The 21,196-nt window shown below is 52.2% G+C and overlaps 1 protein-coding gene across 1 annotated transcript in view; it reads left to right on the top strand.

Moving 5' to 3' along the window:
* Positions 1–469: 469 nt before the first annotated feature.
* Positions 470–21,196, top strand: part of ZCCHC24 (zinc finger CCHC-type containing 24) — a 62,924-nt gene continuing 42,197 nt past the window's right edge. The window contains exons 1-2 of the mRNA XM_032141361.2: positions 470–899; positions 13,362–13,562. Of these exons, the coding sequence (XP_031997252.1) occupies positions 654–899; positions 13,362–13,562 (447 nt within the window). The 5' untranslated portion in view covers positions 470–653. The remainder of the gene's footprint in view (positions 900–13,361; positions 13,563–21,196) is intronic.

Here is a 21,196-nt window from a genome sequence, read left to right as displayed (position 1 = left end):
GTGAGTGAAAATTAAATAATTGCAGAGGATTTGGAAAGAACGAGACAAGAGCGCTGACGACAGAGGGAGACGAGATTGATTAGGCCGGGGCTGCACTGAGCTCCCGGCAGCTCGGAGAGCTGGGTTGGCCGGGCTGGGACGAGGTGGAGCTTGGGCGGGGCCTCGCATGGGCGGGCCCGCGCCTTGCTGCATATGCAGATGAGCCTCACTCCCCTCTCCCTCCGCCCCTGACGGTTCATATTCAACGAGACAGCCAATGCAGGGCGAGGACAGTGCTAGGCGGGGCAGGGAGTAGGCGGGGCATCGTGGACCCCACCCCCGGAGCCGCCGCTGGAGGGGTGAGCAGCGAGGCAGATAGCGGATCGCCGGGCGGGGCGGGACGCAGTGGGCTGGGCGGAGGGGGCGGGGCCAAAAGTTTCCTGCCCAACTTTCGCTGCCTCCTTCCACCGCCCGCGCGCGCCGGGGCTGCAGTCGGGGGGAGGCGGCGGCAGCGGCAGCGGCTGCGGGCAGCGCGCGGGGCGCAGGGCGCGGGGCGATCGCCGTCGGGGCTCGGGAGGCGGGCAGTGGGCACAGGCTCCCCGGTGCCCGCCCCTCCGCTGCGGAGGGGGGCCGCGAGCGGGCGGCCGGGGAGGGGCCGGCACCGCCGCGGCAAAATGAGCCTGCTGTCGGCCATCGACACGAGCGCCGCCTCGGTGTACCAGCCCGCCCAGCTGCTCAACTGGGTCTACCTGTCGCTGCAGGACACGCACCAGGCTAGCGCCTTCGATGCCTTCCGGCCCGAGCCGACCGCTGGCGCCGCGCCCCCGGAGCTGGCCTTCGGCAAGGGCCGCCCGGAACAGCTGGGCTCGCCCCTGCACTCCAGCTATCTCAACAGCTTCTTCCAGCTGCAGCGCGGAGAGGTGGGTGCCCCCGCGCGCCCCCGCCCACCGCCCCACAGCCCCACCGCCCCACCGCCCCACAGCCCCACCGCCCCACCGTGGCGGGCCGTTCCCTGTCTGACCCGCTCTTCCTGGCCTGGCGCGGCCCGGCTCCGCATTGCCCGGCCCGGCTTGGCTTGGCTTCGTTCAACTCTGCCAAACTCGCCGCCCGAAGTCCCCGGGGTGCCGGGAGCGCGTCACCTCCCGGCTGAGCCCGGGCTGGAGCAACGCAGGCCGGGGCGGGGCTCTCCTGCCCCCTCTCCCTGCCAGGGCAGCCCTGCTCCAAAGGGGTTGGGGGAGGGAGTTGAGGAGGGGTTGTCTCCGGATTTTCTTCAGACAGCTGGGGTGCGGTCTGGGCGGGGAGCCCCTTCCAAGCGTCCTTTTCACTCCCAACCCTATCCTCGTCCTGGCCACCGCGGGCTGGGACCGAGAGTGCAGATTCTGCTGGGAGCTCCTCTGGAAGGGCCTAAAATCTTTTCTCCGACCTCTGCCATTCCCGACTCGAAAGGCACCCTGGAGAGCAGTGACTGCCCAGAGGGCTTCTCCTGCTGTTCTCACTTGGGGACCCCAGATACGTCCTCCAGCTGCTCGCCCTCCCCCAGCCGCATAGGAAGTGGTTTCTGAGGGCTTGACCCCACAGACTGCGCTGTCCCCAGCCCTCCTAGCCTGGAAGGAAATGAAAGGGAAATCCTCTTGAGCTCTTGGGAGGGGGCTAGAAAGGGGGAGAGGTTCCAGCTGCCCAGCGCCTTCTGCAGAAACCTGGGCCGGCTGTGTTGCAAAGTCTGCCTGCTTGGTAGATTCAGTTACAAAGTTGACTGGGCAGCGCCTCTTTGCCAGCAAGATAAATACACAGATCGCCACCACCTCCCAGCCTTTTTGAAGAGTCTCCAGGGCCTGCCCAGATACCACTCCTTTCCGTGGGCTGGACTCCTCCCCTCCCTCCATTTACTCCTGCCTCATTTGGGAATTTCAGACACCCATCTGTGGCCTTCACTTCCTCCTCTTGTGGGGGCTTTCTCTGCAAAGATGCAAGAGGTGTGTTAGGGGGAGGACACACATGGGGGTCACTTTCCTTCCAGACCTGGGCACACCGGTGAGTTTTAGGAGAGTCAGAGTCCTGAATGGGTTGGGGAGGAAAGCCTACGTGGAGACAAGAGAGGGAGGCAGAGGGTCGCCCTTGAATTCAACTCTGCCATTATTTACTAGGGGAGACATGGACATATAAAATGCTGGCCCAAGGCCAACACTACCCAGGCTGACCTGTTGACCTGTGTGGGTAGAACAGGCGTGGGAGGGGGCTGGGTACAGAGGAGGAAGATGGGTCTGGAAGTGCACCCTTTGGTGTCAGGCAAAAGCATTTCTATGCCAAAGCTCTTTGTAAACTGTAAAGCATTCTCTCCACGTGAGGAATGGTTCTTGGCTGGAGATCGTTCTTTCTTGTAAGAGATTTTTCTGCCTCTTCGGGGAACTGGCTTCAGGTGACCAGTGACTTTGGAGGACCGTTTGTGGGATGTTTCTTCGGTACATGCGTCTTTTCAGTTGTTTGTTCTCTTACCAAACATTTATTGGGCTCTGGGCAGGCCCCGGGGGGATTCACAGCCACAGGCTAGTGGGGGCCACGGATGAGTAAACAGACAAGGTGATATAGGGTATTAATGGTGGGTGATTTGATGGGGGTGCTTGTGGGAGCCCCACGGGAGTTTCTCACCGTGGGAGAAGGGGGAACATGACCCACAGGTCAAGTGTCGACCCCTAATCAACCTCTTCTATCCTTCCTTTGCCCCCCCTACTATGGTGGCATTGTTCCCCACCTTTGGGTCTCCCCTGAGAGGACCTGGGAGTTTGCGACCATCAAGAGTACCCTATAAGAATAGGATGTTGGGCTGCTTTTTGAAAATTTCTGGCATCCAGGATCCCAACTGGAGCTCAGTGAGACCTGCCCTCTGTCACTTCATTGCTGCGTACCTCAGTTTCCCCATAAAGTCACACAGTGTGAAAGGAGCAGGAAAAGGTTATGCTGTATAGTGCAGTGGTGGGGAAATGTCTTTCACAACCTGACTTCAGGGAACCCCGTCTCTCTCTGGGCCTTAGCTTACCTGTCTGTTAAATTTAGTCTATGCTACACCCCAGGATGGTGTATCTATAGTATTTGAGACCTGTTCAAACAAGAGAGTGCTGGGGGAGGCAAGAGGGGTTTCTCTGATGCTCACAGGCCAGTGGCTTCCTCGGAGGTGATGGAGGGCTGTGCCTGCTGACTTCTGGAAGGCTCTCTTGGCTTCAGGCTCACTCATCCTCACCCCCCACCCACTTTGCCTCCTAAACCCTCTCAAAGCCTCAGCTGTGTTCCTGGGGACAGGCCTTTCCTGCGCCCAGGGCTTAGCTGGTGACCTAATATGGCTCCAAAACAGCAACTGGCTGAGAAGGCAAGAAAAAATACCCCCCACCTCAATGCCACCAAGGGGCTGGTCAGAGAGGAAGCGAGTCGTGTGTGGGCCGGAGGGGACTCTACGGAGGGACCCAGGGGGCCCAGGAGCATCACCATTCTGTGCGAGGCCTGGCAGGCCCGGTGGCAGTGCCTGCGGATGTGACTTGCATGCTGACCACTGACCACGGCCTGTCTGCGCCAACCCCTGTGCCAAGAGCCCACCCCCTCCTGCACCACCCCCAGGCTGCTCCCATCACAATAGCAAAACACCATGAATGCAGCTGGGATTTAAGTGGGGGTGAGGACATGGGGGCACAGAAGCCCATTGTGCCCCTGGAACCTCAGCTCTGGAAGCTGAAGATAAGCCAACGGTTCTGAGTGGCACACTGCCCCTGAGAGCAGAGAGAGAGATGGCAGAGTTCACACCAGAGTTCCTGGTACAGGAGCAAGCATGAGGAGGTGACTTGGATTCTTGTGGGGACTTCCCAGCTTGTGGTGAGGGTGCCAGGCCAAAGCGGACACAAGCACCTTGCACAGTTTCTTAAAAGGCTTCTGGGTCTACAAACTAGGCCCCGTGAAACCCAGTTTCAAAAACCTGATCTACGGCAACAATGATACATTTTTGGAAAGGGATTCCTAAGGCCCTTGGCTGAGCCCCTTCTCTCTCTCCAGGTACCCAAGGAAGGCAGTTCTTAGACGGAGTGGGGGCTGGGCTGCATGGGGTCTTCCCTGCCAAGTCTTGTTTGGAACTTATATTCACAACCGTAAAGGGGCTATGGGAGTCATTTCTGGAAAAGCTGAGTTACCTCCTTGTGAAGATGACCTCTTGGGCCCCTTGGAGGGCTGCCCAGAGCCCCTGCCAGGTAGTCCCTGTACCCTCCAGCCTCCAGGGAGATGTGGCTGTCTCACTCCATTCTGGTAGAATTCTTAGGGCAGCTTTTCTCTTTCCCTCTTTTTCCAGGGACAGAGGTAGCTGGAAGGTGTGGCCCTGCTGTCAAGAGACCCCCACTTTGTGAATGTTGGAGGAAGGACTTTGTGGTCAAATACATTTGGAAGACACAGTGTCCTTCCTTTCCCTTGGAAACACACAATGCCCACTAGCAAGTAAAGGCTCTGAGAAGCCCTGCAGTGCAAAACCTATTAACCTTTCTTCAGCTTGACAGTTCCCACACCTATTTGAGCAGAGAACATTTTTGGCTCAGGACACCTGCCAGTGTCCTTCCTGGAAGACCTCTCCATTGTTGGATAGTTCCAACCTTTAGGAAGCTCTTCCTAGAGCATTAGCCTCTGCAGCAATGAAACTTCTCTTTGCTGCTCAGGTCTACCCACTGGAGGTTTGAGAATAGTAGCAAGGGTGTCACAAGGCTTAACAAATGGCCTTTCCCTGGGCCCAGCCCTTCTGTGTGGACATGGCCATTAAAATCCTTAGAGGAGTACCTACAGTGTCCTTCTTTAAAAGGCCCCAGTCTTGACAGTTTTCTGAGGGTTTGGATGTGCCCTCAACAGATGGAGATAAGCCCACGGGCTGCCTGACCAGTGTGGATGTATGGAACAAAGCCACATTTCTGCCCAAGGATATGAGGTGCCTATGTTTGAGAGTGGGCTTAAGGAGCTCAGGTGGGTTCCCAGCAGCCTTTGTGGTGTGTGTGTGTGTGTGTGTGTGTGTGTGTGTGTGTGTGTGTGTGTTTAGGGGGCAGCCCCAGGGCCTGAGAGCAATGGCCATTCTATTCCAGCCCAGAGTTCGGGAGGATGCTCCCAGCTCTCTTGGCCACCCTTGGGAAGCTGAAGTGTGACTCAGGCAAGGAGGACCGTCATTTGAGAAGCTGTTGGCTGAGGCAACCTGACCCTCCCTCTGTCAGATTACGTTGACTGGACAGGCATGGGCTCAGAGGGAAGACCACACCTCGTGGACCTTCTGAGTCAGGTGGGAGGGAGGAAAGCAGACGGCATTAGTAATCAGTAAGTAGCAGTGGCAGGGAGCCAGATACCGTCAGTACCCAGAGGAGGGCTCCGGGAGGAGATGGCCCTTGTGGAACAGTCCCCTGCTCTTGGGTGGTGCTCTATTCGTGGCCTCTCTTTCCTCATAGCTCCCACTTTTTGCAGAAGAGGACACAGAGGCCTGGCCAGTCACCTAGCCAGTCAGTGGGAGAGCTACATCTAGAATTCTTCTGTGTTCCAGCTACGGGTTGCCTCTGCAACCCGTCCTGCAATTGGTCCCCAGGTTTGCTCTCCCCTGGATCAGCCTCCAGGTCCCAGTGAGGGCAGGCAGCAATCTGTCTGGCCAGGGGCATCCTATCAAGCTTCAGTGCCTCCAACATTTTGTCCCTGATCCCCAAACTTTCTGGAATTGCTGAGTACTGGTCATGAGTACTGGGTTTCCTACCATGTCCCTATTCCAGCCACTCCCAATCAACCCAGCATGGGGGCATGAGTCCAGGGCTGGCCTGCTTTAGGAGAAGCAGAGAAGATGGGCACTGAGTACTTCCTACTGCTTCTGCACCCATATCCTAGCCTGTGTGCAGCATCCACATTGTCTGGATGGGGAAACTAAGGCTCTTCTAAAGAAAGATGATGCATTCAGGGAATGAGGGGCAGAACCAGGACTCCAGCCTAGGTCTCAGGTCCTCGATCTGTTGTGTGTGTGTGTGTGTGTGTGTGTGTGTGTGTGTGTGTGTGTGTGTGTGTGTGTCGTGATGGTGGTGGTGGTGGCATGTGATTCTTTATTCAGCCCTCCTCTGGCCATACTGGTCTACCTGGGGTTTTTGAAAACAACAAGCACTCCCCCTCCTCTAAGCCCCTGCACTTGCTATTGCTGCTACCTAAAATGCCATTCCCTGCCCTTGTACATGGACACATTCCAACTGGCTTCTTTATGACACAAATGGATGTCCTTTCTCTGAGGGGTTTTACTTGGCTGCCACTGGGAGCAGACCTCTTTCCAGCTGCTGTGAGCCTGTGAAAGATGAGTTGTAGGTGCTCTGGTAAAGCATGTCTTTTTTTTTTTTTTTTGATGGAGTCTGGCTCTGTCACCTAGGCTGGAGTGCAGTGGCATGATCTCTGCTCACTGTAACCTCCACCTCCCCCCAGGTTCAAGAGATTTTCCTGCCTCAGCCTCCCTAGTAGCTGGGATTACAGGTGCCCGCCACCACACCTGGCTAATTTTTTGTAAAGCATGTCTGAACGATTGGTCTTGTCCTGTAATAGCAATATGTGTGTCTGTCTCAGTAGTTAGATTGTCAGCACCCTGAGAGTAGGAATCTTGTCTTTTCTACTTAGTAGTCCTGGCATCTGGTTCTCAGCGTGCAGGACATGCTAGCTGCTTGTTAATGTTTTCCACGTGGGTGGGTGTCTTGAATTGTAACCTCCCCTCCTCCCTTCCACCTCCAGACTTGTGAGCATGTAAGTACTCTTCTGAGCCTCCGCCTTTTGTTTTGTCTCACAGAAAAAAATATTTATTGATTTCTTGATTCATTGGAATGAGCTGACTTGGGAGATAGTGAAACCTTGTCCCCTACAAGTGTTTCAGCAGAGGCTTGGGTATGCTGATGAATGGTCCTTGACCTTCTTTTGTTAGGGACCTCTTTGAGAATCAAGACAACTAGAGTTTCTGCTGCCAGCACGATGCACAGAACATAAGCATGCGTGCACATGCATATATACATGTTTGCATGTGATTTCAGTGGGATCATGCACACCTTCGTGCCCACAGTGGATCACAGATCAAGGATCCCTGCAATGGAGGCTGCAAGCCTCAGTGGTACTCCAGACCGAGTACAGTCTAGCTAAATATGCGGGTCTTTTCCAGTCCTGGGATTCTCATATTCTTGCTCTCTGCTTTCATTCAACAAATATGCTCTAGCAGTAAGAGGCAGCCCAGTCCCCAGTGCTTACACACTAGCTGGGCAGAGGGCTTATAGCTGTGAAGCGTGAGCACCTGTCAGGTGAGTGGTGACCCTGGGCTGGAGCTGTCGGAACCAAGGAGGAAAGGGATCTCCCCAGGTCTCCTCTGCTTTGTCCTGCTGCCACTGTCCACTCCCCCTTTCCTGGGTCCTTTCCCTATTTCTCTCTGCCCACTCCCCCACCAAAAATAACCTAGACTTGTGACTTAAATAAGAATCTTTTGCTAAGCACTGACTGTGTCCAGGGAACTGTGTTTTACGTTTGCTGGGTGAATGGGCCTCCAGGAGGCAGTGGTGCCCTCTGGGGTCCTGGGTGAAGGGTTGCTGTGCCTCTCGTGGCCAGCCCAGCACTGTCCTGGCCCATGGGTCAGCTTTAGACCTGGGAAACAAACAGAGCCAGGGGCTGAGCATAGCTGAAAACCCTCAGTCAAGGTGTGGCCATGTTTTCCCATTGGCTCGCTTCCCGCCTTGCCCATGGGCTGTCTCCTTGTCTCCCTGAGACCGGCTGGTGTCCACCTCTGTATATATCGGACATGTATGTGTTTGACCAGCCCCAGATAGATGCCTGGGGTGGAGGAAGTACAGATCCTCTTGGGAGCAGAGTGGATTCATTTGCGAGATGAATGGTCTCTTGTCCCAAACAGAGGAGTGTGGGTGCGTGTGTGCGTGCGCGTGTCTGTGGGGTGGAGTAGGGTGGCTTTGGGATAAGAAAGCGGTTGTTGAGCTGATGAAAGGAACCCCTACAGAGCTAGGGACTCGAATCAGAGTTCCTCCTCCGGGGCCTTCTCAGGCCTGGGGAGCAGGACTCAGCACTTGCTTCTGCCTTGCCTGGTAGCCTGGCCCAGACACTGCCTTCTCCATGGTCTCACTGTGGCCATGTCCTTCCCAGCACATGCTGCTCCCCATCCTGCCTGCTGTCACTGCCTCTGCTGTCTGTCTCTTGTCCTGTCTCTGTGCCCTCTCTTCTCCCTCTGGGCTGCCCTTTGCAGCTTCTACCCTCCTGCCCTAACTCCTGCTACCCCTCACCCACTGTGCCTACCTACTGTCCTGCAGGGAGGGAAGAAAAAAGAAGTCCCGCTTGTCAGGCTTGCTCTGGGGAGAACTGGAGTCAGCCTTGGAAATCTCTGCCTCTGCACTCCGTATTCTGCAGCAAAACCACCATCCCCAGGGCCTGCACCCCTCATGCAGCCCAGAGACAGTGGTCCCTCATCTTGCCAGGGCCGAGGGACCTAGCATATGACGTCACAGGGCCTCCGTGCCAAGTAGAGTGGTCCGCACCTGGCATTTTCCTCTGACTCCCCTTCCTATAGGGGAGGTCAAGCCTTGGAGGCCATGTAGAGGCTAAACTATAACAGGGCAACACGTGCTGGCTGTGTTACCCTGAGCAAATCACTCAGCCTCTCTGAGCCTCAGTTTCTAGCTCTATAAAATGGGGCCAATGACGCCCATTTGAATAGTATTCTTGCCAGGTATGAGGGGACTAAGAAAGGTAAAGGATTTAGTCAAATATATGACACACCACATGATCAGAGTAAACCACAGGCCGAGCACGGTGACTCATGCCTGTAATGCCAGCATTTTGGGAGGCCGAGGCAGGCAGATCGCTTGAGCCCAGGAGTTTGAGACCTGCCTGGGCAACGTGGTGAAACCTCATCTCTACAAATAATAAATACAAAAAATCAGTCAGCCGTGGTGCCACGCACCTGTCGTCTTAGCTACTTGAGAGGCTGAGGTGGGAGAATCACCTGAGCCCAGGAAGTCTAGGCTGCAGTGAGCTGTGATTGTGCCACTGCACTCCAGCCTGGGTGACAGAGTAAGAACAGTGAGACCCTGTCTCAAACAAACAAAAAAAAAAGGTAAACTATAATGTCTTCCCACCTTCCTTTCCCCAACAGCCAAGCAAAAACCTTGGAGAAGTTCCAGCACTGGGCAGGAGTGTGATGCACGGTCCCCCAGATGCGGTGTGAGGGTCACATGCTTCCTGCTAGCTGCTGGGGTCACTGACCTAGGGAGGAAAGAGAGGTGGCCTCTTCCCTAAGCCTGGCGATTTGGGCCTAGATGGCCCAGGGGCTTCCACTTATCCCATAAGTGGCTTTGCCCTGCACCAGTGCCCAGAACAGCCTAATCTAAGGTGGGAGTGCCCCTCCACTCGGCCCATGGAAATGAAGAGACTGCTAGGGCATCTGTTACCCTATCTGTCAAGTGGGCAGCCCCTTCCCTGCCGGTGACCATCTGCACCCAGGGCAGGCTGTAGGGCAATGGAGGGTTGCAGAACCTTTGTCTTCAGGGATGTCCAGCCTTGTGGGAGAGGTAAGGAGGCCTCACACGCGGGGAGAGGTTAGAGAGCGACTTCAGAGCTCCATTGGTCACTCAGGCAGGTCTGTGCCATGATCCCTGCCCCCCTCCTGCCAACTGCAGTGCTGGACTGGGCTACGGTGGGATGGGAGGGGTCAGCAAGGCCTCTGGTGGGAGTCCGGGCCTCTATGGCCTGGGGTGCTTCAGGAGCACCTGGATCTGTGCTTTTCATGCTTTTCCTTGGAGCCTGAGGCCTGAGTAAGGGGAAGGGATGGGGTCAAGGCCACAACACTGGAGTTAGAGCCCGATCTGGAGCCAGGCCCCGGAGGGGTTCTGGATGGACATAGAGAAGGGCATTCCCAGGCTGAGGCAGCAAGTGCGGGCTGCGGGGAGAAAGGCAGAGCTGCACGGTGGGCATGGTGAGAGGAGCAGGGTTAGGGCTGACAGATGAAGGCTTCTAGGGCCGCCTTGCGCTCCAGCCCCAGAAGGAAAGCCGCAGAACAGATGGTGCCTGTGTCGGCCTCTGCATGCCAGGCTCCAGGGGCGTCTCTCAGGACCCGGATGTCTGGACCCTAGGAAAGCAGGACCACAGGGATCGGCAAGGTCGCCCTTCTTCCCTGCTCCATTTTACGCTGTACAGATGGGAAACCCAAGAGGCCAAGCCCCAGCTGCAAGCAGGAGGAGATAGAGCTCTGTGTCCTGGCCTCTGTTCCATCCAGTCCCCACAGGCTGTGGAAACAGCCAGGAGGCTGATTTGCCTTTCACCTCCCTGGCCCAAGCTCAAACGGGGCTTCGGAGAGGAAGCAGCTCACTGCCTCACCCACCCTTCATACTGGCCAGCCAAGCAGGACTTCTGGTCCTGGGGCCTGGCTGGGTGCCCTGGTCTGCGTCCCTGTGCCCCTGTGGGCCTCAGTTTCCCTATCTGTCATGTGGGAATGAGGTGGGGTCAGCTGACGGTCTCTGCCCTTTCGGCTCTAAGGTAGCATTCATCTGGAATTAGGGCTGGGGGAAGGGCCCTAATTCCCTGGAGACAGGCTGGAGGGCACTAGAGGTGGGAAGGTCATGAGAGGGGGAAGCTCTGGCCTCGCTTCTCTCACTATGGAGCTGCCTGGGGCAGGGGCAAGGCTGTGGCCCTCCAGAGGGTGGGGTGTCAAGCTGCCAAGGAGAGGGCACCCGCTCAGAGACCTCTGGCTGCCCAGGGATGCCTGTGGGGCCGTCCGTGGGCGGGGGACCGTGGCCGCAAGATGGGGGAGAGGTTTTTCAGGGTGTAATTAGTGCACTTTCTGGCACCCACCGAACTTCCCCTTCCTCTTGACAATTTGCCGCCAAACAGCCTGATTCCTGTGGACTTGCTTAAATCTTATCGGGGGGGGGGGGGGGAAGAATGAAAGAAAGAAAGGAAGAAAAAGAAAAAAATATTAAGAGGGTTGTTATTTGTGAAATTGTGTTTCCCAGCCATGAGGGTGAGTCACACCATTTGGAGCTTCAAGTTTCTTGTTTGGATGAACTTTTCTCTGGGAGGCTGGGGCGGATTTGGAGGGGGAGGGGCCTTCTGGTGTGGGGAAAGTCTTAGAGTCAAGATAAGGGGAGACCCTGATGGTTGGGAAGTCCAAGTGCTCCAAGGCTGGGTGGGGCTGGGGTGGTTGTATCTGAATTGCCTGGGGGAGCTTGAAAAATACAGATTGGGCTGCAGTAGGCGGGGGTGTTGTTGTTTCATGGGGATGGAGTTTCAGTTTGGGAAGATGAAAAAGTTCTGGAGCTGGATGGTGGCGATGGCTGCACAACAGCATGAATGCTCTTAATGCCACTCAACTGTACACTTAAAAATCATTAAAATGGTCAATTTTGTTGTGTATATTTTGCCGCACACCTAAAAATACAGATTTCGGGCCCTCGATTCTAGGTGGCTGCTTTGGTAGGTCTGAGGTGGGGCCCAGAAAACTATTTGTTTTAAGCTCCCCAGGTCATTCAATACAGGTTCGGGCACACTCATGTAATCTGTAAAATGGGATAGTGACTCACAGAGTTGTGGGGAGAATCAGCTATCTGAATACGTGTAAAATTTCCAGTGCTGGGGTCACAGCAAGAGCTTGGTCTGTGTCACTGTTATCCTCTGATCTGGTTTTTATTGGAAGTCTCCCCCATGCCCTGGAATGTCGACCCCCATTGGTGCCCACAGCTCCAGGGACGGGGGACCCTCTGCTTCTCAAGGTGGACTGCTCCATCTTGGACTCATCTGAGAGCTGGAGTCCCCATCAGGCTGAATGCAGGTCGATGTGGAATCTTCCACTGGTCCTGGATTTGGTGGTTGGGCTGGGCAGTGATAGAGAAGATATAGTCAGTAGGACCCATTGAGATCCTTCCCAGTCACTATAGATGACTGTGTGCTGGGCTGGCCTGCCCCGGATGTGGTGTCTGTGTCTTTCCTTCCACATCCCAGGCTCTGATCCAGATGCACACGAGAGGGAACAGAGGCCCAGAAGGAAAGGGCTGTGGTCACACAGCCGTGTGTCCTGAGGCACCAAGAACATCAGTGGCACCCAGATGATGAGGACCATGTCGCTAGGAGGGGAGTGGCAGATGCCTGCAGATGGAAACAGTGGAGTGGCCGGGACACATATTTGTGCGAAGTAGGATCTGCTTCACTTGGGGGAGGCAAAGCTATGCCCTGTGCCCTGGGGCCAGCTCGCAGCTCGCCTCCCTCCCCTTCCTATGCTAAGGGAACACAGAAAGGACTGTTCCCAGCCTGGGCTTCTGTCTGCCCCATCTTTGTAAGGGAGCCTGAGGCCCTTCCTTTCAGGGGCCCTGCTTCCCCTTCAGCCTGGAACTCCCCAAAACAAATCCTTGTCTCCCCATCAGACACAAAGCCCCTCAAGGTCCGTAGCTTATTCCTACAGTTCTTGGGCACCTGTGCTGGGGCCAGGAGATACTCAAGCCCCAAGCCCAGATTTGTTGTTGACCCTCCTGGGGAGGCCGCCTCTTTCAGCCTTGGCCTTGCTCCAGGAGAGGGGGACCCCTGGCTGCTCCCTGCCAGCCCCACCTTTGCTAAATTCCAGTACACAAGGCAGCCTGGAGCCCGTGACTCCTATAAATAGAGGCTGTATATACCAGGAGGGGGCCTGGACCACGTCTGCTTTGAAGCTAAGCAAGATGTCTGGTTCCTGTCATCTGGAGGTGGGAGAGATGGACCACTTCCCTCCAGAGAGGTGGCCTGGGGCTGGGCTGAGGGCTCCCCACACACAGACTACACAAGCCTCGGACTGCAGGAAACCTGGCAAAGGGCTGGGCTTCAGTCTTGTCTAGTGTGAAGCGGGAGCAATGCCGCAAGCTGACATTCCCCTTCCTTACAAGGTGGGGAAACTGAGTCAGCAGTGACTTTCCTAAAGGCACCCCACCAGTTAGTGGCAGAGCCCCAAATCTGACAGGTTGCTTTCTACTATATGTTCTTACCTCGTGGCAGTATATTAAGAACTAATGGTAATAATAATAATAGCCATCATCAACATCATTGCCATTTACTGAGTGGTTCCGAAGTGCCAGGCATGAGATAAACTACTTTCCATTCCTGACCTCATTTTAGCCTCGTAGAAACCCTAGGAGGAGCTGTTACTAGGCCCATTTTACAGATAGGGCCACCGAGGCCCAGAGTAGTTAACTGGCTTGTCCATGGAGACACACCAGTTAGGATTTGAACTCAAGCTTCTGGAGCCCAGAGCCCTCGGGCAGCTGAAGACTCAATGTGAATCCATGCGTGTGTTTGGGCGGGGGGTTATGGAACTTCTCCCAGGGCTGCAGCTGCAGCGTGTGTGCCTCTGTCTCCCGCAGGCGCTGAGCAACAGTGTGTACAAGGGCGCCTCGCCCTATGGCTCCCTCAACAACATCGCTGATGGCCTCAGCTCCCTCACTGAGCACTTCTCAGACCTGACCCTCACCTCTGAGGCCCGCAAGCCCAGCAAGCGGCCCCCACCCAACTACCTGTGCCACCTGTGCTTCAACAAAGGACACTACATCAAGGACTGCCCCCAGGTAAGGCAGCCCTGGCCCAGGGGGTGCTCTTGGGCTCCCCTACTGACCTGCGGACAGGCTCCTGTGGGTAGGGCAGGTGAAGCGGTGTCCCCAGGGCCCCTTCCACCAATGAGTGGCCCCGTGGTCCTCTGGCCTCTACCCTTTTGTCCCCGCTGGGATTTCTGAGGCAAGGCTGGCTGGTGTGGTCGGGACAGAGGCCCATCTTGGGCCCACGCTTGTTTGTCAGCAATCTGGGTGGGGGATTTTTGGACCCGAACTGGGCCCCCAAAGGAGGTTCTGTGCCTTTGGGTCTCCACCAGTCTTTTTTGCTAGGTGGGGCCTGTTCTGAGGGGGCAGTCTCCTCACAGCTCCCTGGAGGCCCCATCTCATCACATTCACAGGGAAGGAATGCAGGCTCTGGGCCAGGAATCCAGATGTGCACCCCCTCCCCCGGACCCCACCTCTGCCTCCTCAGCCTGTGAGGGAGGAGGGGAGGGGCCCTGCCCCACACTCTGTACTCCCAGGATAGGGCTGGGCGAAGGCTTCAGGCACTGCAGGGCGGAGCATCTCTTTCTTTGGAGTGAGAAGGGAGGGGCGGGCAGATCCAGGCCCCCACCTGACCCAATGCTTCAGTATGACAGAGTGAGCCTACCGCGCCAGCCCACCGACAGGGTGGTCCCTGACCCACTGATAGACATGGCTTTGGGATCCTGGGAAAAGAGGGTAGTACTCATTTTAAATACAGCATGATATTATCAGTGATTTTTTTTCCTATTAGTTTTTCCTATTTTCCAACTTTTTTTATAATGTGGCATTACTTTTATTTTACATTTGTAATGGAAATGGAATCCTGGAAACTCTGGAAATGTATGTAGTGTTCCCCTCCAGATGCTGGAAACCGATGTGTGGTTGGGTGGGGCTGGGTCCCTGCAGGACCAATGGGAGGCCAAAATGTGCTTGTCATTCATTACATTCCCAAACTCTGCTCAGAAACGGCCACACCATGCTTCAGGTTTCTTGCCGCTTAGAGTACGGCCCTGGCAGAGATGCATCAGTGCCTCCAGGGAGCTATTACAAATGCAGGCTCTCAGAGCAGCATCTTAGCAAGGTCCCCAGGTGATCTGTGTGCCCCCATCCCAGACTCCGCATACATAGTGGGAGCTGACCCACTGATGACTTTCCTGCAGACCCCACATCTCCAGTGGGTCCTGTCCTCCCCGTCAATATACACAGTAAGAAGGAGGCCACTGGCTCCCAGCAGAGAGTGAGTACCCTCAGCCCCCCTGGGGTTCTCTGGATAGATAGAATGAGGGGCAAACAGGCAACTGAGGATCTAGTTGGTCCTTTAGGGCATGCTCATGGCCTGTGCAGTCCATAGCCTGTTGCACTTTGTCCAGTTGAGCCCCAGCACAGGGGCCCCCAGCTCATGTGCACACAGCCATCCACAGCAGCCCTGCCTCATCCCCTGCCTACAGCCTGGGAAGTGGGCAGAGCCAGACTGAGCTCTGTTAAGGAGACAGGCACTGTGCTGAGTGCTCTCCAAGCAGTATTTCATTTAATGAAACTACTCTATGTGTTAAGTGCTCTATTTGCCTCATTTTCCATGGTGAAACAGATGCTTCGAGGGAGGAAGGGACTCACACAGGATTATTGAGCTATCAATGGGAGAGCTGGGATTTTAATCCAGGCAGGCAGGTGACACTCAGACATCAACAGGGGCTCTGGGGCCCCGAGGAGGTATGCTCACTCTGGGCTGGCAGCCTGGGAATGCCTCCAGGAGAAGAGCTTTGGAGAAGGGTGGCAGGGCCTCCCCCAGGGTGACCAATATCCAAAGGCAATGGATGTGAGCCAGAGGCCCGGGAAAAGCAGAGGGTTTGTGTGTGTGTGTGTGTGTGTGTGTGTGTGTGTGTGTGTGTTTGTGTGTATGAGTGTATGTGCATATGCATGCACCATCCTCTCTCCTGACAGGGCCAGAGCTCTTCTAAATGCTGGGGCAGAGAGTCCCTGGCACCTTCCAGCACAGTGCTAACGTGAGATCTTCCTTCATAGAGATCATCATCTCATTTTGGACTCTTAACTCTATGGCAGAAGGAGGAGCAGAGGCCTAATTTTACAGTCTTGTGGAGGTGGAGAGGGCAGAACGTATACGAGATCCCCAGTCTCGGGATCTCCGTGTTCTTTGCCTCCTTGAGCTCCATGTCACTCCAAGCTAAGACCCGCATGGTCTGTGGGGCCTCAGTTTCTCACTCGAGCTGATTGAGGCCTTCTCCTGGCTCCATCTCAAACTTGATTCTGTGCTGGACTCCTGAAAGCCCAAGCACCTTCCTCCTCCCTTCATGAGTGGTGGGAGGACAGACAGAGGCTCGCAGCATCAGTTTCGTTGCCTGTCCCATGAGGCTAAGGAGAGCACCGACACCCAGGATATTGTGAGGACATAGTGAAACTATGCATGGAAGGTGCTTAGCACAGTGCCTGGCACACAGGAAGTGCTTAGTAAATGTTGGCTAGCATTTTTTCTCCTTTGGGTCACTATGAAGAGTGCACCCATCTGGCAAGGCACTAGGTATTTGGGCAGGCTAGAACCTGATTGGATGCTGTCTACCCCTCACCTGGCCGTAGCTCCAGGGGCAGGTGCTGGGCTGGATTCATCTCTGTGATCCTCACCATCTGACCGCGCCAGCTCAAGGGACCTCACACACAGCGGTGCTCAGCGCAAGGCTCCCTGAAGGGAGGAACGGGTTGACAGGGCTTTTGTAAACCACAGAAGGAAACCTGTGTTGCAAATGAAATAGTGTGTTAGAACCTAACTTCTATAATATTTAAAAGTAGAATGATTTTCTTGGGAACAGCTTTATGAGATATAACTCACTTCCCATATAATTCCTGTTTGAAGTGTACAATTCAGTGATTTTCGTATATGCCTGGAGTTGTGCAGCTGTCACCTCAATCAGAGAACATTGTCATCACCTTGGAAAGGAATTTCATACTCCTTAGGTATCACCTCTTTTTTTTTTTTATTTTTTGAGACAGAGTCTAGCTCCGTTGCCCAGGCTGGAGTGCAATGGCATCATCTTGGCTCACTGCAACCTCTACCTCCTGTGCTCAAGTGATTCTCATGCTTCAGCCTCCCGAGTAGCTGGGAATCCAAGCGCTGCCACCATGCCCAGCCAATTTTTCTGTTTTTAATACAGACGGGGTTTCACCATGTTGGCCAGGCTGGTCTCAAACTCCTGGTCTCAAGTGATCCACCCGCCTCAGCCTGGCAAAGGGCTGGGATTACAGGCGTGAGCCACCTCGCCTGGCCCAGGTATCACCTCTTGATCATCCATCCCCTCGCATCCATAACTACTCATCTATTTCTCTCTCTGAAGATCTGTCTATTCTGGACATTTCGTATAACTAGAATCATGTAATATGTGGTCTTTTATGACTGGCTTCTTTCACTTAGCATAATATTTTCATGGTTCATCCATGTTATAGTGTGTTAGGAAGTGTTCCTTCCTGTTGTATTTTCTGGAAGATTTTGTAAAGAATCAGCACTAATTGTTTTCCAGATGTTTGATAGAATTCACCTGTGATGCTGTCTGCACCCGGGCTTTCTTTGGTGGGTAGATTTTTGATGACTGCTCTGAGCTCTTTACTCATTATAGACCTATTCTGATTTTTTTTTATTTCTTTTTGACTCAGTTGCTGTAGTTTGTATCTGCCTAGGCATTTGTCCATTTTATCTAATCTGTCTAATTTGTTGGCATACAGTTGTCCATAGTATTCTCTTATAATCCTTTTAATTTCTGTAAGGTCGTTAATAATGTTCCTTCTTTCATTTCCGATTCTTGCAGTTTGAGTCTTCTCTTTTTTCTTGTTCAGTCTAGCTAAAGTTTTGTCAATTAGTTTGGACTTTTCAAAGAACAAACTTTTCATTTAGCTGATTTTCTCTATTTTTTTCTATTATTTGTCTCATTAATTTCCACTTTAATCTTTATTTTTAAATTATATTTAAAATACATATGACATAAAATTTACCATCTTAACCATTTTTAGCTTACGGTTCAGTGGCATTAAATACATTCACATTGTTGTATGACCATCACCACCTTCCAGCCACAGAACTCTTTTTATCTTGCAAAACTGAAATTTATCTTGCAAAACTGAAATTTATCTTGCAAAACTAAAATACTGTACCCATTACATAATAATTGTCCCTCCCTGCCCCCAGCAGGGAGAACCACCATTCTACTTTCCGTCTCTATGAATTTGACTACTCTAAGTACCTCATATAAGTGGAATCACATGGCGTTTGTCCTTTTGTTACTGGCTTAGTTCACTTAGCATAATTTCCTCAAGTTTCATCCACATTGTAGCATGTATCCGTTGCATTACTTTTTAAGGCTGAATAATATTCCATTGTATGTATATACCACATTTTTTAATCAGTTCACCCATCAGTGGACAACTGGATTGCTTCCAGCTTTTGGTTATTGTGAATTTTGCTGCTGTGATGGAGGGTTTATGAGTATCTTTGCTGGCTTTCAATTCTCCACTCCAATATTTATTATTTCCTTCCATCAGCTTGCTTTAGATTTAAGGTGGAAGGTTAAGTTATGATTTTATATCTTTCTTTTCTTTTCCTTCCTTCCTTCCATCCTTTCATCCTTCCTTTTTTTATGGAGACAGGATCCCACTCTGTCACCGAGGCTGGAGTACAGTGGTGTGATCATAACTCATTGCAGACTCAAACTCCTGGGCTCAAGCAATCCTCCCATCTCAGCCTCCAAAAGTGTTGGGATTACAGGCATGATCCATTGTGTCTAGCCCCTTCTTTTCTTAATGTAGATGATTACAGATATGAATTTTCCTCTGAGCCCCATCCCATAAGTTTTGGTATATTGTGTCTTATTTTCATTTATCACAGGGCATTTTTTAATTTCCCTTGTGATTGATTTCCTCTTTGACTCACTGGTTATTTAGGAGTGTGTTGTTTAATATTCACATATTTGCGTGTTTCCCAAACATCTTTTAATGATTTCTAACCTTATTCCATTGTGATCATAGAAGATATTTTATATTATATTAGCCCTTCTAAATTTACTGTGGTTTGTTTCAGAACCTAGCATTATGAGTTATTCTGGAGAATGTTTTGTGTGCACTTGAGAGAAATGTATTCTGCTGTTGTTTGGTGGAGTGTTTGATAGATGTCTGTTAGGTCTAGTTGGTTCATAGTGATGTCTATATCTTCTCCTGCTTTGTTGATATTCTGCCTAGTTCTTTTATTATTATTTTAAGTGGGGATATTTAAGTCTCCAGAAATTATTGTTTGTCTATTTCTTTTTTCAATTCTGTCAGTTTTTGCTTCGTGCATCTGAGTGTTCTATTATTAGGTGCACCTATGTTTATAGTTGTTGTATCTTCTTGATGGATTAATCATTTTATCCTTATAAAATGTCCTTCTTTATCTCTAGTAACTGTTTTTTTTGAAGTATATTTTGTCTGATATTAGTATACCTAGCTTTCTAAGAGTTGAAGATTACATGACAGATATTTTCCCATCCTTTTATTTTCAATCTATTCATATATTTGAATTTAAAGTGCATCTCCTGTAGATAGCATATAGTTGATCTTGTTTTTTGTTGTCTAATCTGAAAATCCTTGCCTTTTGATTGGATTGTTTAATCCACTCACATTTAATGCTCTTTTTGACATAGATTTAGGTCTGCCATTTTACTGCCGTTTGCTTTCTAAATTACTCATCTTTTTTATTTACCTATTCCTTCTAAAGAATAACACAATAAATTGCTTTCTTTTGCATTAATTTTCTAACTAACATTTTAACTTCTTTAATGATGTTTTTTTCACTATGTTTTGTGAGTTATTTTCTTACGGTTGCTCTAGGGCTTATCTTATACATTGTGTCTTACCAGAATGCCTCAGATTTATAACCTGATTCCAGTGAGATAGAGAAATGTTACTCCTATATAGCTCTATTCGCTCCTTGTTTTGGCTTTCAGCAGTTTTACTATACTGTGTCTGTTTGTGGATCTCTTTATGTTTATCCTGCTTAAAGTCTGTTGAAGTGCTTGGACGTATTGTTTAAATTTTTTCATCAGATTTGGGAAGTTTTCAGCCATGACTTCTTCAAATATTCTTTCTGCTCCTTTATCTCCTCTCCTTCTGTAAGATGATTTTTAAATGATCTAAATGCTTTAAAAACCTTTAATGGTCTAACTGGGAGTAAAATGTGCAGAACACTAGGCCCACCCTGCCTAGGTCCTGAAGCTGCCCATGGAGCCCCCGGGGTCTGAGGAGGGCAACAGTGAAAGCGAGCTTAAAGCATTCACTGCCACGGGAGCCAGGGGTTGGTCACTTATTACTTGGTCCTTTCTCACCTTAAAAGTAGGATAGAGGTGTCCAGAGCTCAGCTCGTCAGACTGATGGGGCCTCTCACATATCCCCAGGGCAGTGGGAGGGGGATTGGACACTGGCAGGAAGACGGGGAACCCCCAAAACAGAGGGAGAAGGTGCTAGAAGCCAATTCTGAATGTCGCCAAAGGGCAGTCCTTCCTTGTGGGGTGAGGCTGTGCCTAGGCCATGGTCTAGCCATGGTCCAGCCAGTGTCAGCACTGAACCAAGAAGGATTGGGACTCAAGATTTGCTTCTTCTATCATTTGCTTCTTGAAAAAACAGCTGCTGTTGTCCTCATGCAGTGTACCAGCCATCCGGCCCAAAGGTAATAATAATATCATACACTATACAATAGTAATAGCCTCTAAGCACTGAGTTTACCACTGGGTTTAGCATGTTCTATGTATTAGCTCATTTAATGCTGTCAAAAATTCTCTCGGTAGGTACTATAGTGATCTTCAATTGCCAGATGATAAAACTGAGACCCAGAGAAGTTGAGTGACTTGCCCAAGGCCACACAGCTAGTGAATATCAAAGCTGGAATTGGAACTCAGGTGCTCCTGATTCCAGAGCCCACGCTTTTTCAATATCATCCTGTACTACCCTTGGCATCCAGACTTTGATCTCCACTATCATTCCCAGAAAGTCAGGGTTCTTTAAAAAGATAGATGACCGGAAGTAGAGAGGGACAAGGACAATGTGGGCAGAGGCCATCCCAGGCCTGGTCTGGCCAAGTTGGTGTGCCTGGTAGTTTCACCACCCAGCCTCGGGGTGTCTGCTGCCCCAGTTTAGTCAGGCAGGTCAGGGGTGGGTTGGGTTGCCAGCTCTGGTGGCAACAGAAAACCCACTGACTGCAGGGCAGCATGGTTTATCTGCTGGGTTTGCCTGCAGGGTCGCCTGGTATCTCGTTTTGGCCTCTGCACACTGATGGGTCAGGACTCTGAGGGCCTGAGCAGCAATGTGTTGCTCTGAGCCAGCTGCACTTGCCTGTAGGGGTCTGTGGTGGGGGCCTGGCGCAGTGCCACGTCTGTGCCCAGGACACACAGTCAGTCCAGGACAGAGCAGGACTCCGGACATGTTCCCATCACCCAACCATTCCTGAGAGTTTCTTGTGCACCAGGCCTGTGCTAGATAAGGCCCTTCCCCTGTCCTCAGTGGGACAGATAGAAAGAGTGTTGGCCACTCTGGGGGACCAGGGCTGTGGTGAGGTTTGCTGTGCAGGCCCAGCTCAGCCTGGAGCTTCATGGGAGGCCTCA

This window comes from Hylobates moloch, unplaced genomic scaffold, assembly GCF_009828535.3.
Source record: "Hylobates moloch isolate HMO894 unplaced genomic scaffold, HMol_V3 SCAFFOLD_3, whole genome shotgun sequence".
NCBI lineage: Eukaryota > Metazoa > Chordata > Mammalia > Primates > Hylobatidae > Hylobates > Hylobates moloch.
This window is presented reverse-complemented; position numbering and strand designations above follow the sequence as displayed.